This window comes from Bubalus bubalis, chromosome 4 (genome assembly GCF_019923935.1).
Source record: "Bubalus bubalis isolate 160015118507 breed Murrah chromosome 4, NDDB_SH_1, whole genome shotgun sequence".
NCBI classification, from domain to species: Eukaryota; Metazoa; Chordata; class Mammalia; order Artiodactyla; family Bovidae; genus Bubalus; species Bubalus bubalis.
In genome coordinates, this window is record NC_059160.1 from 61,291,684 (window position 1) to 61,310,371 (window position 18,688).

General features: G+C 35.6%; 2 protein-coding genes and 1 pseudogene across 2 annotated transcripts; 1 reads left to right on the forward strand and 2 right to left on the reverse strand.

Annotated features, from left to right (window-relative positions):
• The first annotated feature begins 447 nt into the window (after window positions 1-447).
• LOC102409897 (olfactory receptor 6C1-like) lies at window positions 448-1,400 on the forward strand. The gene has a single exon (XM_006069438.3). The coding sequence runs from the start codon at window positions 462-464 to the stop codon at window positions 1,398-1,400; it is 939 nt and encodes a 312-aa protein (XP_006069500.1). The 5' UTR covers window positions 448-461.
• A 5,512-nt stretch (window positions 1,401-6,912) lies between these two features.
• LOC102410228 (olfactory receptor 6C3-like) lies at window positions 6,913-7,857 on the reverse strand. The gene has a single exon (XM_025282511.3). The coding sequence runs from the start codon at window positions 7,855-7,857 to the stop codon at window positions 6,913-6,915; it is 945 nt and encodes a 314-aa protein (XP_025138296.1).
• Window positions 7,858-15,736: 7,879 nt separating this feature from the next.
• Window positions 15,737-16,840, reverse strand: LOC102410548 (annotated as a pseudogene).
• Window positions 16,841-18,688: the final 1,848 nt, after the last annotated feature.

Sequence of the window (18,688 nt, forward strand, 5' to 3'; positions counted from 1 at the left end):
TACTAATACAAGAAATCAGATAAAAGATTAGGAAGTAATACAGTTTTATTGAGTTTGAAGAAAAGACGAGGAGCTTCCCAATGGGAAAGAAATCATTTAGGGAAAGATTTAATAGAGTCAACAAGTAGCATTTCTATTCCAGTATTTCATACACTTAGAAAAGCCTAGGTTAAAATTCCTACTCCTATTACTTAGAGTATGTGATTAGGATAAAATGAAAACTATATATTTTTAACCTCATACAGATAAATAAAATAGGGATTTCAAAAGAAATATTCTATGATAAATACACACACTAGCATGTAGTAAAAAAAAAAAAAAAGTCTTAAAAAATAAATTCTGCCAAGTTAAATTAATATGGCATAGCCCTTCCAGAAATAAATTCCAGTTCTATCCATGGATACTTCCCTTTTCTTTGAGCTTCTTTGTGTTTTACTCTGTAGGTTATTGAAAAGAAGATAATGAGAAATTACACAGAAATAAGAGAGTTTATCCTCCTGGGACTGTCAGATGACCCACAAGTTCAGGTTGTGATCTTTGTCTTTCTGCTCATCACCTACATGCTCAGCATCACTGGGAACCTGACCATTATCATCCTGACCCTGCTGGATGCCCACCTCCAGACCCCCATGTATTTCTTCCTCAGGAGTTTCTCTATATTAGAGGTGTCATTCACAACTGTCACTATACCAAAGTTCCTGACCACCATCATTACAGGAGATAAAACTATCCCTTTTAATGATTGTATGGCTCAGTTATTTTTTTTCATTCTCTTGGGAGTCACTGAGTTTTACCTTCTGGCTGCCATGTCCTATGACCGCTACATTGCCATCTGCAAACCGCTGCATTACATGACCATCATGAATCATAAAGTCTGTGCCCTGCTTGTCTTGGCTTCTTGGCTGGCTTCATTCTTAATTATATTCCCATCACTCATGCTGTTCATACAGCTTGATTACTGTAAGTCCAATGCTATCGATCATTTTACTTGTGATTATTTCCCCTTATTACACCTTTCATGTTCAAACACTAAATTACTAGAGATGATGGGCTTTTCCTCTGCTGTGTTTACCCTAATGTTCACTTTGACATTAATAATTCTTTCCTATACGTATATCATCAGAACAATTTTGAGGATCCCTTCTACCACTCAGAGGACAAAGGCCTTTTCCACCTGTTCTTCCCACATGATTGTCATCTCTATCTCTTATGGCAGCTGCATTTTCATGTATATGAATCCATCAGCAAAGGACAGGGTGTCTTTGAGCAAGGGAGTGGCTGTGCTAAACACCTCAGTAGCCCCCATGCTGAACCCCTTTATTTATACCCTAAGGAATCTACAAGTCAAGCAAGCCTTCATGGACATGGCCAGGAAGATTCTACTTTTCTCAAGGAAATGAAAAAATGAAAGTCCTGCTTTATAAATTAGAGGCATAACAAAGAGCAATCAAATAAAAATCAGGGCTTTTCAAAATCTATTAATTTTCACATAATTTCCCTAGAAGTGTTTTTCACTGCTCATACTTTTATTGCCAGCATCTTACCAAAGATAGTATATACATTATTCCCATTCTAATTCCCATCATTCTCTCCTGTATTTCCCTTCCTTTGGGCTTATCATTCCACTCTGTAGCCTTGGACTGACTTAATTTCCCTTTTTGAAATATTTTTTAAGTCCTTGTTTTCACAATATTTCTTAGAAAATTAAGGGCAGACAGAAAGAGGCAGAGAAGCAGCACATGAGAGAGAACTGTGTTTTGATTTCACCAAGAAACATTCTTTCTAGAAATTTAGGAAATATTAAATTATTTTAAGCACCATTTTTTTCAATATTTTTAATTGGAGGATAATTGTTTAACAATGTTGTCTTGGTTTCTGCCATGCATTAACATGATTCAGTCATAAGTATCCATGTGTCTCCTCCTTCTTGACTTCACTTCTGCCTCCTACCCCAGCCTACCCCTCTACATTGTCACAGAGCCCTGGGTTAAGTTCCCTGTGTTATACAGCAACCTCTCATTGCTACCTATTTTACATATGTAATGTATAAGTTTCAATGCTATTCTCTCAATTCATCCCGCCTTCTCCCAACCCACACTGCCACTATGCTCACAAGTCTGTTTTCTATGTCTGTGTCTCTATTGCTGCCCTGGAAATAGGTTCACCAGTACCATTTTCCTAGATTCCATGTTGAACATCAACATTTTAGCATCAGCAAACTAAAATGGACTGGAATGGGTGAGTTTAACTCAGATGACCATTGTATCTACTAGTATGGTCAAGAATCCCTTAAAATAAATGAAGCAGCCCTCATAGTCAGCAAAAGAGTCCAAAATTCAGTACTTGGATGCAATATCAAAAATGACAGAATGATCTCTGTTCATTTCCAAGGCAAGCCATTCAATATCAGAGTAATTCACGTCTATGCCCCAACCAGTAATGCTGAAAAAGCTGAAGTTGAACCATTCTATAACTTCTAGAACTAACATCCAAAAAAGATGTCCTTTTCATCATAGGGGACTGGAATGGAAAAGTAGGAAGTCATGAAATACCTGGAGTAATAGGCAAATTTGGCCTTAGAGTACAGAATAGTGCAGGGCAAAGGCTAATAGAGTTGCAAAGAAAACACACTGGTCATAAGAAACACCCTATTCCAACAACACAACAGAAGACTCTACACATAGATGTTAGCAGATGGTCAATACCGAAATCAGATTGATTATATTCTATGCAGCCAAAAATGAAGAAGTTCTATACAGTCAGCAAAAACAAGACCAGGAGCTGACTGTAGCTCAGATCATGAACTCCTTATTGACAAATTCAGACTTAAATTAAAGAAATTAGGGAAAATCACTAGACCATTCAGATATGACCTAAATCAAATCCCTTGCAATTATACAGTGAAAGTGACAAATAGATTCAAAGGATTAGATCTAATAGACAGAATGACTGAAGAACTATGGACAGAGACTCATGACATTCTACAGGAGGCAGTGATCAAGACAATCTCCAAGAAAAAGAAATGCAAAAAGGCAAAATGGTTGTCTGAGGAGGCCTTACAAACAGCTGAGAAAAGTAGAGATGCAAAATGCAAAGGAAAAAAGGAAAGATATACCCATTTGAATGCAGAATTACAAAGAATAGTAAAGAACAAAAAGAAAGCCTCCCTCAGTGATCAATGCAAAGAAGTAGAGGAAAACACTAGAATGGGAAAGACTAAAAATCTCTTCCAGAAATTAAAGATACCAAGGGAACATTTCTTGCAAAGATGGGGACAATAAAGTACAGAAATGGTATAGATCTAAAAGAAACAGAAGATAATAAGAAGAGGTGGCAAGAATACACAAAAGAACTGTACACAAAAGATCTTTATGACCCAGATAATCACGATGGTGTGATCATTCACCTGGAGCCAGACATCCTGGAATGCAAAGTCAAGTGGGCCTTAGGAAGCATCACTATGAACAAAGCTAGTGGAGGTGATGGAATTCCAGTTGAGCTCTTTCAAATCCTAAAAGATGATGCTATGAAAGCGCTCCACTCAATATGCCAGCAAATTTGGAAAACTCAGCAGTGGCCACAGGATTGGAAATGGTCAGTTTTCATTCCAATCCCAAAGAAAGGCAATGCCAAAGAATGCTCAAACTACCACACAATTGTACTCATCTCACATGCTCAAAACCCTCCTAGTCAAGCTTCAACAGTACATGAACCATGAACTTCCAGATGTTCAAGGTGGATTTAGAGAAGGCAGAGGAACCAGAGATCAAATTGCCAACATCCACTGGATCATGGAAAAAACAAGAGAGTCCCAGAAAAACATCTACTTCTGCTTTATTGACTATGCCAAAGCTTTTGACTGTGTACATCACAACAAACTGTGGAAAATTCTTAAAGAAATGGGAATACAGGACCACCTGATCTGCCTCTTGAGAAATTTGTATGCGGGTCAGGAAGCAACAGTTAGAACCAGACATGGAACAGCAGTCTGGTTCCAAATAGGGAAAGGAGTATGTCAAGGATGTATATTGTCACCCTGCTTATTTAACTTATATGTAGAGTACATCATGAGAAACTCTGGGCTGGATAAATCACAAGCTGGAATCAAGATTGCCAGGAGATATATCAATAACCTCAGATATGCAGATGACACCACCCGTATGGCAGAAAGCAAAGAGGAACTAAAGAGCCTCTTGATGAAAGTGAAAGAGGAGAGTGAAAATGTTGGCTTAAATCTCCACATTTAGAAAAATAAGATCATGGCATCCAGTCCCATCACTTCATGGCAAGTAGATGCGGAAACAATGGAAACAGTGATGGATATAATTTTTGGTGGGCTCCAAAATCACTGCAGATGGTGACCGCAACCATGAAATTAAAAGACACTTATTCCTTGGAAGAAAAGTTATGACCAAACTACACAGCATATTAAAAAGCAGAGACATTACTTTGTCAACAAATGTCTATTTAGTCAAAGCTATGGTTTTTCCAGTAGTCATGTATGGATGTGAGAGTTGGAGTATAAAGAAAACTGAGTGCCAAAAAATTGATGCCTTTGAACTGTGGTGTTGAAGAAGACTCTTGAGAGTCCCTTGGACTACAAGGAGATCCAACCAGTCCATCCTAAAGGAAATCAATCTTGAATATTCATTGGAAGAACTCATGCTGAAGCTGAAACTGCAATACTTTGGTCATCTGATACAAAGAACTGACTCATATGAAAAGACCCTCATGCTGGGAAAGATTGAAGGCAGGAGGAGAAGCAGATGACTGAGAATGCGATGGTTGGATGGCATCACCGACTTAATGTTCATTGAGATGGTGATGGGCAGGGAGGCCTGGTGTGGTGCAGTCCATGGGGTCCCAAAGTGTTAGATATGACTGAGTGTTTGAACTGAACGGATATGTATGCATTAATATACAACATTTGTTGTTCTCTTTCTGACTTACTTCATTCTGTATAATAGGCTCTAGATTCATGTACCTCACTACAACTGACTTGAATTTGTTCCTTTATGTGGATGCTTGGTTTATGAACCAGTTTATAACCTAGCGTATGGTTGTGCATGTGTGCTCTGTAGAGGCCAAGTCTTTGTGACCCTTTGACAACCTTCTCTGTGCATGTGCTTAACACAACTTCTTTATCCATTTGTCTGTCAAGGGACATCAAGGTTGCTTCCATGCCCTGGTTATTGTGAATTGTGCTGCAATGAACATTAGGATACATGAGTTTTTTAGAGCTGTGATTTCGAAACATTGATTCTTTCAATCCGAGAATTGGTATATCTCTCCATGTGTTTATGTCATCTTTGATTTCTTTCATCAGTGTCTTATTGCTTCCTCTATACAGCTCTTTTGTGCATTTATTCCTAGATATTTTGTTCTTTTTGTTCCCTTGGTGAATGTGGTTGATTCCTTAATTTCTCTTTTGGATTTTTATTGCTAGTGTATAGGAATTCAAGGGATTTCTGTGTATTGATTTTGTATTCTGCGACCTTACTAAACTCACTGATTAACTCTAGTCATTTTCTGATAGTATTTTAAGGATTTTCTTTGTACAATATCATGCTGTCTCCAATGAAAGTTTTACTTCTTCTTTTCCAATCTGGATCCCTTTTCTTTCTTATCCTTCTCTATTGCCAATTAAATTTAATTTCAGATTTTACCTTTTCATCATGGCTGTGAAATAAGAATAATCATATAAAACATTTCCAAATGAAAAACAAGGCAAACATTTCTTCAAGAGAAAAACATTTACAGTTACCTCAGAAAGTTGTTTAAGAAAAGCTATGATGAACCTAGATAGTATATTAAAAAGCAGAGATATAACTTTGCAAACAAAGATCCATATAGTGAAAGCTATTTTTTTCTAGTAGTTATGTATGAGTGTGAGAGTTTGACCATAAATAAGGTTGAGCACCCAAGAATTGATGCTTTTAGACTGCGCTGCTAGAGAAGACTCTAGAGTGTCCTTTGGACTGCAAGATCAAGCCAGTCAATCCTACAGGAAATCAACTCTGAATATTCATTGGAAGGACTGATGCTGAAGTTCAAGCTCCAAAACTTTGGCCACCTGATTCAGAGAGCCAACTCACTGGAAAAAACCATAGTGCTGGGAAAAATTGAGGGCAGGAGGAGAAGGGGGCAACAGAGGATGAGATGGTTGGATGGCATCGCCAGATCATTGACATCAGTTTGAGCAAACTCAGGAAGATAGTGAAGGACAGGGAAGCCTAGTGTGCTGCAGTCCATGGGAACACAGAGTCAGACATGAATGAGTGACCGAACAATGACCTAAAGTTGTTGGAAAGATTCAATATAAAGAGAATAATTAGAATAGGTCTGTAATATAGTAATTGCGGACAAAAATTAATCTCAACTTTCCTCTTCTCTTTCTTATTATCATAAAAGTATTATTAATAGTAAAAAGAGTTCAATATACTTGAATTTCTAATCTTTTAAAAATATTTGAATAGATATTTATACTGTATTTCCAGCACTCTATTGATTGCCATTGTTTGATTTCCTGAAAATTCCAAATAGAATAAAATTTCCTAAAAATGTCATTTCTATTACCTGGTAAAATGAAAATTTCAGAAGTCCACATCAACCCTCACACTCTTTTCATCAAACTAAATGCCTGTGCATCTTCAAAAATAAAGTTTCTACTCAAAATTTTAACATTTACCTGTGTTGTTTTTTTTTTTAACTTCATTCAAGTATATTTGAATAAAAAAATTACAGAATATTCTGAAACAATAGTCAGCTTTAGCCAGTTTATTGGTTTGGGTGTGGGGAGATTTGAATGTGGAAATAAATGAAAAGGAATCATACAACTGTAATGAAAGAGTTTTTGACAGATTATGAGTAATAGAAAATATTAATGAGAACTTTATTTTTCTAATGATACAATCACTTGCATTTACTGGAGAAAAAGATAACCTTTTGGATGGTCTCCTTGAAGGCTTGCTTCACTTGCTGGTTCCTCAATGAATATATATATGGATTCATCATAGGAGGAATAGAAGTATTTATAATAGCAACTCCTTTGTTAAAGGATGCCTTTTCTTTTGCTGATGGGTTGGCATACATGAATATACAGCTTCCATAAGAGATGGAAATGACAATGATGTGAGAGGAGCATGTAGAAAATGCCTTTTTTCTCTGACTGGCAGAAGGCAGTCTCAGAATTGTCTTGATGATGAACATGTAGGATAGAATTATTAATGCCAAAGTAAAAAGCAGAATCACTATTGCAGAGTAAAAACCAATCACTTCAAGGAGCCATGTGTCTGAGCAGGATAGTTGCAAGAGAGGGAAATAGTCACAAGTAAAGTGATCAATGATATTAGAACCACAGTAATCTAACTGGAGAAAAAGAATAACAGGTGGGAAGATGTTTAAGAACCCTGCCAGCCAAGCACAAAAGACAAGCAATACACAGACTCTGTTGTTCATGATGGTTGTGTAATGCAGGGGTTTGCAGATAGCTACATAGCGATCATAGGACATGGCAGTTAGAAGATAAAATTCAGTGATACCCAAGAAAATGAAGAAAAACAGCTGAGCTGTACAATCATTGTATGAAATCGTTTTGTTCCTGGTGATAATTGTGCCCAGAAATCTAGGAATACAGACAGTTGTAAAGGAGATTTCTAATATAGAGAAGTTCCTGAGGAAAAAATACATAGGTGTCTGTAGATGGGAGTCCACCAAGGTGAGAATGATGATGGTCAAATTTCCAGTGACACTTAATATATATGTGATGATTAAAAAGATAAAAATCACAATCTGAAGCTCTGGGTCATCTGATAGCCCCAGAAGAATGAATTCTGTGGGTCTTGTGTGGTTTTTCATTGTTGATCCTTTTCCCCCATTCAAAAAGAAAATGGATGTGTCTCCTATAAGAAATAAAAAATCAAAATACATTTGAGGATAGAATATAAAGCTTTTAAAGTACCCTTCATAATGATAATGAATGAAATTTAAAAACATGTTCACCTACAGAACTCTCTCCAATTTCCATTCAACTTTTAATTCTAGTAAGGAATATTAACTGAAGCTCAATATTATTTTTTCTTCAAAAATACATTAATATAGACTATGGATAAAATAAAACTCATATGATAACACTTATATAAGGCTTTTTTCTCTAATAATTTTTAGTTGTTTCAAGTTATTCTTTTAAATATTTAGCTTCCTTTGTAAAACATACAGAAATATTTTAATGATTTTTCTGCTTTCCTCAGTATTATAAAAACAAGTATAGTTTGCATTTTAATCTAAATAGAGAGTTTAAAAGCATACACAGTTTATGTATGCCTACTTCCACATTTTATTTTTTGCATAACTGAGGCCCACTTTGTTTAAGTGACTTTCACTAGTTTAAAGGACTAGTCAACATAGTAAAACAGTGAAAAATTCTTCAAGAGAAAGGAATACCAGACAATCTAACCTGCCTCCTGAGAAATGTATATGCAGGACAAGAAGCAACAGTAAGGACTGGACATGGAACAATGGATTGTTTCAAAACTGGGAAAGGAGTACTTCAAGGCTGTATATTATCACATGCTGGTTAGTGTGTATGTATTTTAGTTGCTCAGTTGTGTCTGACTCTTTGCAACCACGTGGATTGTAACCCACCAGGCTCATCTGTCCACAGGATTTTCTAAGCAAGAATACTGGAGTGGGTTGCCATTTTCTTCTCCAGAGAATCCAGAGGATCTTCCCAACCCAGGGATCAAACCTGCATCTCCAGCATTGCAGACAAACTTTATCATCTAAGCCAGCAGGGAAGATTATCACCCTGCTTATTTAACTTACATGCAGAATGCATCATGCGAAATGCCAGGCTGGATGAATCACAGGCTGGAATAAAGATTGCTGGGAGAAATATCAATTTCCTCCATTATGCGGATAATACCACATTAATGGCAGAAAGTGAAGAGGAATAAATAGTCTCTTGATGAAGGTGAAAGAGGGCAGTGAAAAACCTGGCTTAAAACTCAACATTCAAAAAACTAAGACCATGACATCTGGTCCCATCACTTCATGGCAAGTAGAAGGGGAAAAAATGGAAACTGGCAGATTTTCTTTTCTTGGGTTCTAAAAGCACTGCAGATGGTATCTGCAGCCATGAGATTAAAAGGTGCTTGCTCCTTGGAAGAAAAGCTATTATGAACCTAGACAGTGTATTAAAAAGCAGAAACATCACTTTGTGGGCAAAGGTCCAAGCAGTCAAAGCTGTGGTTTTCCAGTAGTCATGTACGGATGTGAGAGTTGGACCATAAAGAAGGCTTAGAGCCAAAGAATCGATTTCTTTGAACTGTGGTGCTAGAGAAGACTCTTCAGTCCCGGATAGCAAGGAGATGAAATCAGTCAATCCTAAAGGAAATTAACCCTGAATATTCACTGGAAATACTGATGCTGAAACTGAAGCTCTAATAATTTGGCCACCTGATGGGAAGAGCTGACTCACTTCAAAAGACCCTGATGCAGGGAAAGATTGAGGGCTGAGGAGAAGGCGAAAACAGAAGATGAGATACCTTCATAGCATCATCGACTCAGCGGACATGAGTTTGAGCAAACTCCGGGAGACAGTGAAGAATAGTGAACACTAGCATGCTGCAGTTCATGGGTCACAAAGAGTCAGACACGACTAACCACCTGAGCAACAACCACACAACATAGTAATATCTCACATTAGAATACAGGTGTTTACCCATGGGAATATTTTGTTGGCACTCTCTCCCAAATTACCTTTTTAAGGCTTTGGTTGATGCAATCCCTTCTTCCTTTCCTTATAAAAGACTAAAAGCACAAGAAAGGGTAACTTCTGCTACCAAAAGAAATAATTGCCTAGACACAGTTTAGTTCATACAATGCACACTTGTTTTCTTTTGTTTTACAATTTTACTTTATCAAAAGAATAAGTGGATGGTCAAAACCTTTAATGGGAAGCAGCTATTCCTTTAAATAGGGGATGTCATTTTTATAGTTTTATTCCTATAAGAGAAAACCATTCAACTTAAGAAAAATTAATGAACAACTCAAGACTTACTGCTATGCTGCTTATTTAGGACTCCATGAATAGTTTTCTTGTTAGTAGCCACCATTTAATCTTTAATAACAAAAATTTCCTAAATTCACAAACCCATATACAAATAATACTTTAAAACACATAATTGAGATGTAATAATATGCATTAACCTAAATAATAACAAATTTTACTTACTTCCTGGTTTTTCTTGATGATTTAGTCTCAAATTTTATGGTCTGTCACTTCAATGATTGTATAATTTCAGAGTTGATGAAGTGAGTTAGCAAGTTATTTGGTTTCTATAGTACTCTGCAAACAAATATGGTGACTTAACTCTGCAATGGCTCTCAAGGATTATATTCTCATTGTGGTTCAACTGGTAATATTTGACCACAACAGCCTTCATTCCTGATACTGCAAAATTTGGGGCACATTTCACCACATAACTGCTATTTGTCTCTTATACAATCTCTGTGTAAAACACTCGGTTGCACTGGGTGGGTTAATAAAACACTTCTTATATTTGCCCTTTTTCATATAATTAAAACACTACTTAATAAAACATTTCTTTGTATTAATGCACAGATTTTAAATGATTATTTTCTAATTCTGTGATTATATATCCATGTAATTTGAGTAATATTTTTCTTAGGCTTCAGAGACTATTATATTTTCCTACAAATGCTGCTTTGAGAAAAAGAGATTTAGAAATTTCTTCTCCATGTAAGTCATACATATGGAATTGGATTTATCTTGTCTTTCCTGTTTTCTCAGGGGATTGTGTTAAGTAAACAGAGGGCTGATAACGCATTATTAAAAGACACAGGTGAATTGGTTTTGTAAGTATGAATAAGAAAATGTTTGGGCTTCCCTGGTGGTTCAGTGGTAAAGAATCCACTTGCCAATGCTGGAGACATGGGTTCGATCCCTGATGTGGGAAGGTCCCACATGCCATGGAGCAACTAAGACAGTGTGCCACAAATATTGAGCCTGTGCTCTAGAGCCTAGAAACCACAATTACTGAGTACATATACTGCAACTACTGAAACCCCTGCCACCTACAGCCTTTGCTCCACATGGAGAGAAGCCACAGCAATGAGGATCTCACACAACATGAGTAGAAGTAGCCCCCACCTGTCTCAACTAGAGAAAGCTGGTGCAGCCAAAAATAAATGAATAAGTAAAATTATTTTAAAAAAGAAATTGTCAAAAACCAAAATGACTGAGGTAAATTAGGCAACTTCATAAACAACACATGATATTGAGTCTGCAAAATTCTGATTTAGTTTTGACTCTTTATTATTGTATTTAAAGAGTCCACACTTTTTCCCCAGAAATTCTGGACTTTTCCTCAGGACAGTTACTGTGATTATTTCCCTTGAATTTTGACTTTGCATCATAGAAATTGGCAAACATGACAAAACAGTCCCTCACCTGAGAGACAGTTGTTAAACATTTACTATTCTCTCATTTAGAACATCTGTCTGTCAGTCATGTGGTGGATACTCAATGAATATTTCTGAATGAATAAATACATTGAAATAATTTTGGTGTATAATCAATCTCCGGTACTCAATAAAATCTTAAAAAACTGATTGTTAAAGAATTTGAGAAACAAAATATGAAAAGAATCACTATTTGGGTAAAAAAATGTTAGTCACTCAGTTGTGTCCTACTCTTTGCAATCCCACGGACTGTGGCCCACCAGGCTCTTCTGTCCATTGAATTCTCCAGGCAAAAATCCTGGAGTGGGTTGCCAGGCCCTTTAAATATAAAGGCAAATCTCTCACTGTGGCAGATTTCAAGCTACCAGTGCACAGCTGGGTCCTGTGATGTGGTCCAGACAGGCTCCAGTACACCACTGTTGGGAGTGAACCAGTTCATCTACAAAGTGGACAAAGATCACTGCTTTCATGGGGTGAGGGATGTGAGAGAATGTAGACAGTAAGCATGAATGGAATTAATTAGTAAACTATATAGTATTTCATATGCTAATAATTATTTTGAAATAGAAAACTGAAATGCCTTGGAAGTGGGGGGGGCTAGTATAATTTTAAATAGTGTCAAAGGGGTAGATTTTATTGAGGTGATATTTGGACAGAGATCTGAAGAAGGGATGGGTGATAACCATGTGATTATCTGGGAGAGAAGACTTTCCATTTTAAGAAGCATGTAGTGTAAATACAATAAGGTCCTAGAAGGAAAACCATGTTACTTGAAAATAATGATTTGGGTTATTTATTTTGTTTTCTCATTTCTGATATTTTTCAATTTTGTTGAAATAGTTTCTTGGATAGAATCTCCAGGAGAGTAGTGAATAAAAACAGTTATAGTGGTCCTTCACATCTTATAACTGATTTTACCAAGACTACAGCTACTATCTAAAACATTAAAAATGATGTTTGCTGTAAACTTTAAATTTTGAATATTTTCAAGTACACACTAGGATAGAGAACTGGAGAAATAGTTTCAAGTACAGATCAAGCAGATTCAATAAATATGAAGGCTATTTTATATTGCTTTACTTGTGTTTTGAAAAACTTTTAAATATTTTGTTGTATTTTAAACCAGAACTTAGCAAAATGTCTTTGGTATCATTTATCACATTGCACACGCTTGTGCTTCTTCATGCTCACTTGCTCAGTTGTACTTGACTCTTTGAGACCCCATGGACTCTAGCCCACCAGGCTCCTCTGTTCATGGGATTTCCCAGGCAAGAACACTGGAGGAGGTTGCTGTTTCCTCTTTGAGGGGATCTTCCTAACCCAGAGACTGAACCCATGTCTCCTGAGTCTTATGGATTGGCAGGAGGATTCTTTACCACTGAGCCACTGGGAACATACTCCTAGATACCCAGTTGTTTCAAAACATCATTTTTTGTTGACTTGTTTAAACTGGAGCCAGACAAGGAGCATGTAGCATATCTAGTTGTGATGATCTAGTCAGGTTACTTATGCTACTGAAATAATGTTCTATTCTATTTTACTAAGAGACTTTAAAAAATCATAAATGGACATTGAATTTTATCAGAGGATATGTGATTTTCTTTTTCAATTTTTGTTTTCATTTTTACTTTTAATGAGGCAAATTTCACAAATAAATTTCCTAAAGATAAATTTTCTTTGAGATAAGACCACATATAAAACAAAATACTAATTTGATAATTTATTTGAGTGCATTATCTCCTTACTTATGAGTCAAATTGCTGGTGACTTTATTTCTCACTTAATCTTTTGATATCATGAACATTATAAATGTCCAAAAATGAATATGAAATGTTTGCCTCATCTTTTTTCTGAAAATACTTTGTAAGATTGTGCTCATTTACTTTCTTAACAATAAATTAAAAAATAAATAATTTTTCTGTTAAATTTAAAATACTTATATCTTTATTGAATTTTCAAATTTTAGTCAAATTACTTTATATTAAATAAGAAATAATATACTAGCCAATGTTTATGGAAAAGTCTAAAATAGCAGTGTGCAAACTCTGGTCCATGGGCAACAGTTGGTCCACGCCCTCTTTGTGCTAAAAGTTTAATTGGACACACCTGAGCACTTTCATTCACACATTGTTTATAGCTTCACTTGTATTACAGAGGGGGAAGAGTTGAGTAATTTCATCAGGGACGCTATGGTCTGCAAATTCCAAATTATTAATATAGTGCCCTTTAGACACAAATTCTGTTGACTTCTGATACTGATAATTAAAATGCTTGTACTAATTGAAATCTTTATAATAACCACTAAAGAGTTTGTGTAGAATTATATGAACAGTCACATTATTTGATATCAGCATAAATGCCTTCATATCTTTTGTAATAATTTTACAGTTCTTTTAATTCTTAGAAATACAGCTAGCTAATTTATGGTAGATATCAAGAACCCACATCATCAATCAATTCTAAGCTTCAATATTTTCAAATATTTCCAATTAACTGTAGAAATTATTGTTTCAACAAGAAGGTAGGAAATAGTAGCTGCATGACTGTTTCCAAACTGGAAAACTCTTTAGTATTGTTTATTTTATTTTATTTTATTTTATTTTTTTGCATCCATGTGTCTTTTTATTTTTATTTTTTTCATTTTCATGGTTAATATTTATTGTTTAAAGTTGTTTTCTTTTTCAGCAAAGTATGGCTCTAAATCTCTCAACTGAGTACAGTATCTGCATATCAGGAAGAATTTGGCTCAATGAATTACAATTACAGTCTTTCCAGAAAAATCATTAGAAAATATAAGATGAGTTTGTGTAACATTCATATTATTTGAAATTTTGGCTTCATGGAAAAGCAAAAAAAAAAAAAAAAAAATTACTTTAGTACCAGAGACCAAGATCTTGGATAATCATCTTCTAAATTCTAATCAATACATTTTCAAATGCAATGCTGCATTATAATGCTTAAAACAGAGTAAACATACAAATTTTTAACAAAATAAAAGCTAAAATTTATATACAGTAAAATTTTGCCTATGTTAGCATCTATATCCCTATTGATTGTCATTTAATTAGGTAATTGAATGAATTATATGTGTACAGTATTAACTCAAAATAACCATTAATATGAGAAAGTTGTAAAAAGTGTCAGCTATTGATTATTAAAAAAAACAGCTTGACATCAAGCATTAATTTAAATATACAACTGACTATAGCAAATCTAGTCGTATATAGTTTCCAATAGTATCTAATTCTTCAGAGTTTTATTAGAAATTGTTATGTCATATGTGTTAAAGAGTTCCTAAAAAGAGGGATAACTTCACAGTTTTCTTGAAAGTATATATTCATAATTGTTTTCAAATTAATAAATTATATGGCAGAGAAGATTTTAAGATGGCTTATGAGAAAAGTTTTTTGATTTCTTAAGAAACTATAATTACATTAATTTTTTAGTTGTACTATTTTTTATGCAATTACTAAGTAGGCCATAGTATGGAGAGAATAATATATGTAATACTCTAATAAGATGGTCAGATTATGCTCATGATCTTCTATAGTAAATTAAAAATAGTGTTTAGCATGATTTACTGTTTCCTGAATTTCTAGAAAGAAATCTCTCTTGTGTATTCTTGCTCTGCCTCTTTCTGTCTGAATTTAATTTCCCAAAAAATATTGTGGAAGAAATGGAATTTTAAAAGTTTCAAAGAAGGAAATGGCAGTTTCATAGTTATAGGGTGTAACACATGCGTGCAGTTGCACAATCATGCCATATCTTTGTGACATCATGGACCATAGCCCATCAGGAACCCCTGTTCATAGAATTTTCCAGGCAAGAATACTGGAGTGTTCTGCCATTTCTTACTCCATAGGATCTTTCCCACCCGAAGATCGAATATGTGTCTCTTGTGTCTCCTGCATTGGAAGGTGGATTCTTTACCCCTGATGACAACTGGGAAGCACAGAATGAAAAGCTGAGCCCAAAAGTAGGGAAGTGCATGAGAGAAGGATGGGAATATGAATAGAAAAAAAAATGTATACAGTATGCTTGCAAATCTGCTGTCAATGAAAGTATGAGTAATGGAAAATAACTCCATAGAGACAATATGAATATTAATAGATTTGAAAAGCTTTGAGTTTTATTTAATTGCATTTCATTATGCCTCTAATTTATGCCTCTAATAAATAGGACTTTTATTTTTTCATTTCCTTGAGAAAAGTACATTCTTCCTTGCCATATCCATGAAGGCTTGCTTAACTTGCTAATTCCTTAAAGTATAGATAAATGGGTTTAGCATGGGGGCTACAGAGGTATTTAGCACAGCTAGTCCCTTGCTCAAAGAGACCCTGTCCTTTGCTGATGGATTCATGTACATGAAAATGCAGCTGCCAAAAGAGATAGAGATGGCGATCATGTGGGGCAAACACGTGGAAAAGGCCTTTGTCCTCTGAGTGGTAGAAGGGATCCTCAAAATTGTTCTGATGATATATGTGTAGGACAGAATTATTAATGCCAAAGTGAATATCAGAGTAAACACAACACAAGAAAACACCATTATCTATAGGAATTTGGTGTCTGGACAAGAAAGTTATAAAAGGGGAAAAAAATTACACGCATAATGTTCAATAGCATTGGACTTGCAATAATTAAGCTGTAGGGAGAAAATGAGTAATGGAAATGTGATAAAGAATGAAGCCAGCCAAGAAGTCAAGACAAGCAGTGTGCAGACTCTATGATTCATGATGGTCATGTAATGCAGCAGTTTTCAGATGGCAATGTAATGGTAATAGGACATGGTAGCCAGAAGATAAAACTCAGTGACTCCCTAGAGAATGAAAAAAGAAAAATAACTGAGCCATACAGTCATTAAGAGAAATGGTTTTATCCCCTATAATAATGGTGGCCAGAAACCTGGATATAGTGACACTTGTGAATGACACTTCTAATATGGAGAAATTCTGAGGAAGAAACACATGGGGGTCTGGAGGTGGACATACAGCAGGGTCAGGATGATAATTTAGGTCAGGTTCCCAGTGATGCTGAGCATGTAGGTGATGAGCAGAAAGACAAAGATCACAACCTGAACTTGTGGGTCATCGGACAGTCCCAGGAGGATAAACTCTCTTATTTCCATGTAGTTTCTCACTTTTTTCTTCTTCTGAGTAACTTTCTGGAGAAAACAGAAACAAAAGAGCTGGAAGAAAAGAGAATTATTCATGGACTACACTGGAATTTATTTCTGAGAGTGTTATGCTATTCTGATCTAACTTGGGAGATCTTTGAAACAACAATAAAATAGATAACTCTCTTTAAAAGAATTTCTTACATCAACATGAATCCGCAATGGGTATACACGCGTTCCCATTCCTGAACCCCCCCACCTCCCTCCCCGTACCATCCCTCTGGGGGTACAACCATCCCAATATAATATTGTAAAGTAATTTACCTCCAATTAAAATAAATAAATTTATTAAAAAAATAAAAGAATTTCTAACTATATGCCACTGTGTGTGTTTTCCATAGAATTCTTTTAAAATCTCCATTTTACTTATAGGAACTAGGCTAAAAATACTTTATAATGTTTTGTTTGGACACTCCCATGGACAGGGGACTCTAGAGTAGAGCATGGCAACCCACTCCAGTATTCTTGCCTGGAGAATCCCCATGATGGGCTACAGTCCATGGAGTCAAAAACAGTAGGATATGACTGAAGTGACTAAGCACATGGACAGAGGAGCCCGTCAGGCTATAGTCCACAGGGTCACAAGGAGTCAGCCACATCTGAGCACACATGCACAGCCATATGCTGGATTATAAACTGGTTCATAACAAGCCAAGAATTCATAAAAAGGAACAAGTTCCAGTCAGTTGTGAGGTGGATGAATCTAGAGTCTATAATACAGAGTGAAGTAAGTCAGAAAGAGAAAACCAAATATCCTATATTAATGCATACATATGAAATCTAGAAAAACAGTACTGATTAATCTTTTTACAGAGAAGAAATGGAGATGAAGACATAGAGAATGGAATTGTGACAAAGCAAGGGAAGTAGAGGCTAGGAAAAATTGAGAAAGTGGTATATAATAGATAACTAGTGGGGAGTTGCTATATAACACAGGGAGCCCAGCCTGGCACTCTGTGACAACCTAACAGGGTGGGATGGAGCAGGGAAAAAGACGCTCAAGAGAAAGAAGATATGTATATAATTCTGACTGATTCACATTGCTGTATGACAGAAACCACTACAACATTGTAAAGTAATTATCCTTCAATTAAAAAAAAAGTCAAAGAATTGAAAACATTCTGACCACAGAAGTGTTTATTTAAAAACCAGTATCGGTCCCAAGTTACAAGGCTTTCAGAGAAAATATTCCAAATGAGTACAGGTAGCCTGATTAGAGTTTCTGGGTGTCTGATAAGAATCAATTTTCACTCTTTCTGTTGGTTACATGTGTGCACATTTTTTTTTCATAATTAGGTGTGTTACACATGTATTTTATGTGTACCTTTCTTCATGGCACACAAATTCAATAAAAACTGAAAGACAATACTGCTGAGGCAATCCTAAAAAGAAGGCGAGGAAATCAGGATAATTATTCTACCAGATAAAGCCACCATAACTAAGACTGTATCAGTTGTACAGGGATAGGCAAATAGTCAGTAGGACTGAAACATCTCAGTACATCCTGTTAAGAGATGTTTGATGTCAGCTTGATAAGGAAATGGCAACCCACTCCAGTATTCTTGCCTGGAGAATCCCAGGGACAGAGAAGCCTGGTGGGCTGCCGTCATGGGGTCACACAGAGTTGGACACGAATGAAACGACTTAGCTTATATTATCAATGATGTTAGTATTTCTTACTGGTTAGCTAGTTTCTCTACTATAAAGTTCTCCACTGTAAAGGTACTTTCCCCCCTGTAATTAACAATGGCTACGCAGTGATATTCTGTGCAATGCAGGAATATTTTGAGATTGTATAAATATCATATTCCTTAATAAACTCTTATCTATTACAATAATTCAGTATTAGTTGTTCTCTAATCTAGATAGTGGAAATATATAATAGAGTACCATTAATATTAACACAATGTTTATTTTTCTAAATCTATCAGTTCTTTTACATCTATTAGTTGGGATTTTACCATAAAGAACAACACTCTTTTCTCTAATCCTATTAACAATTTATTAATTTATTTTGAAGTGTTTTCTACT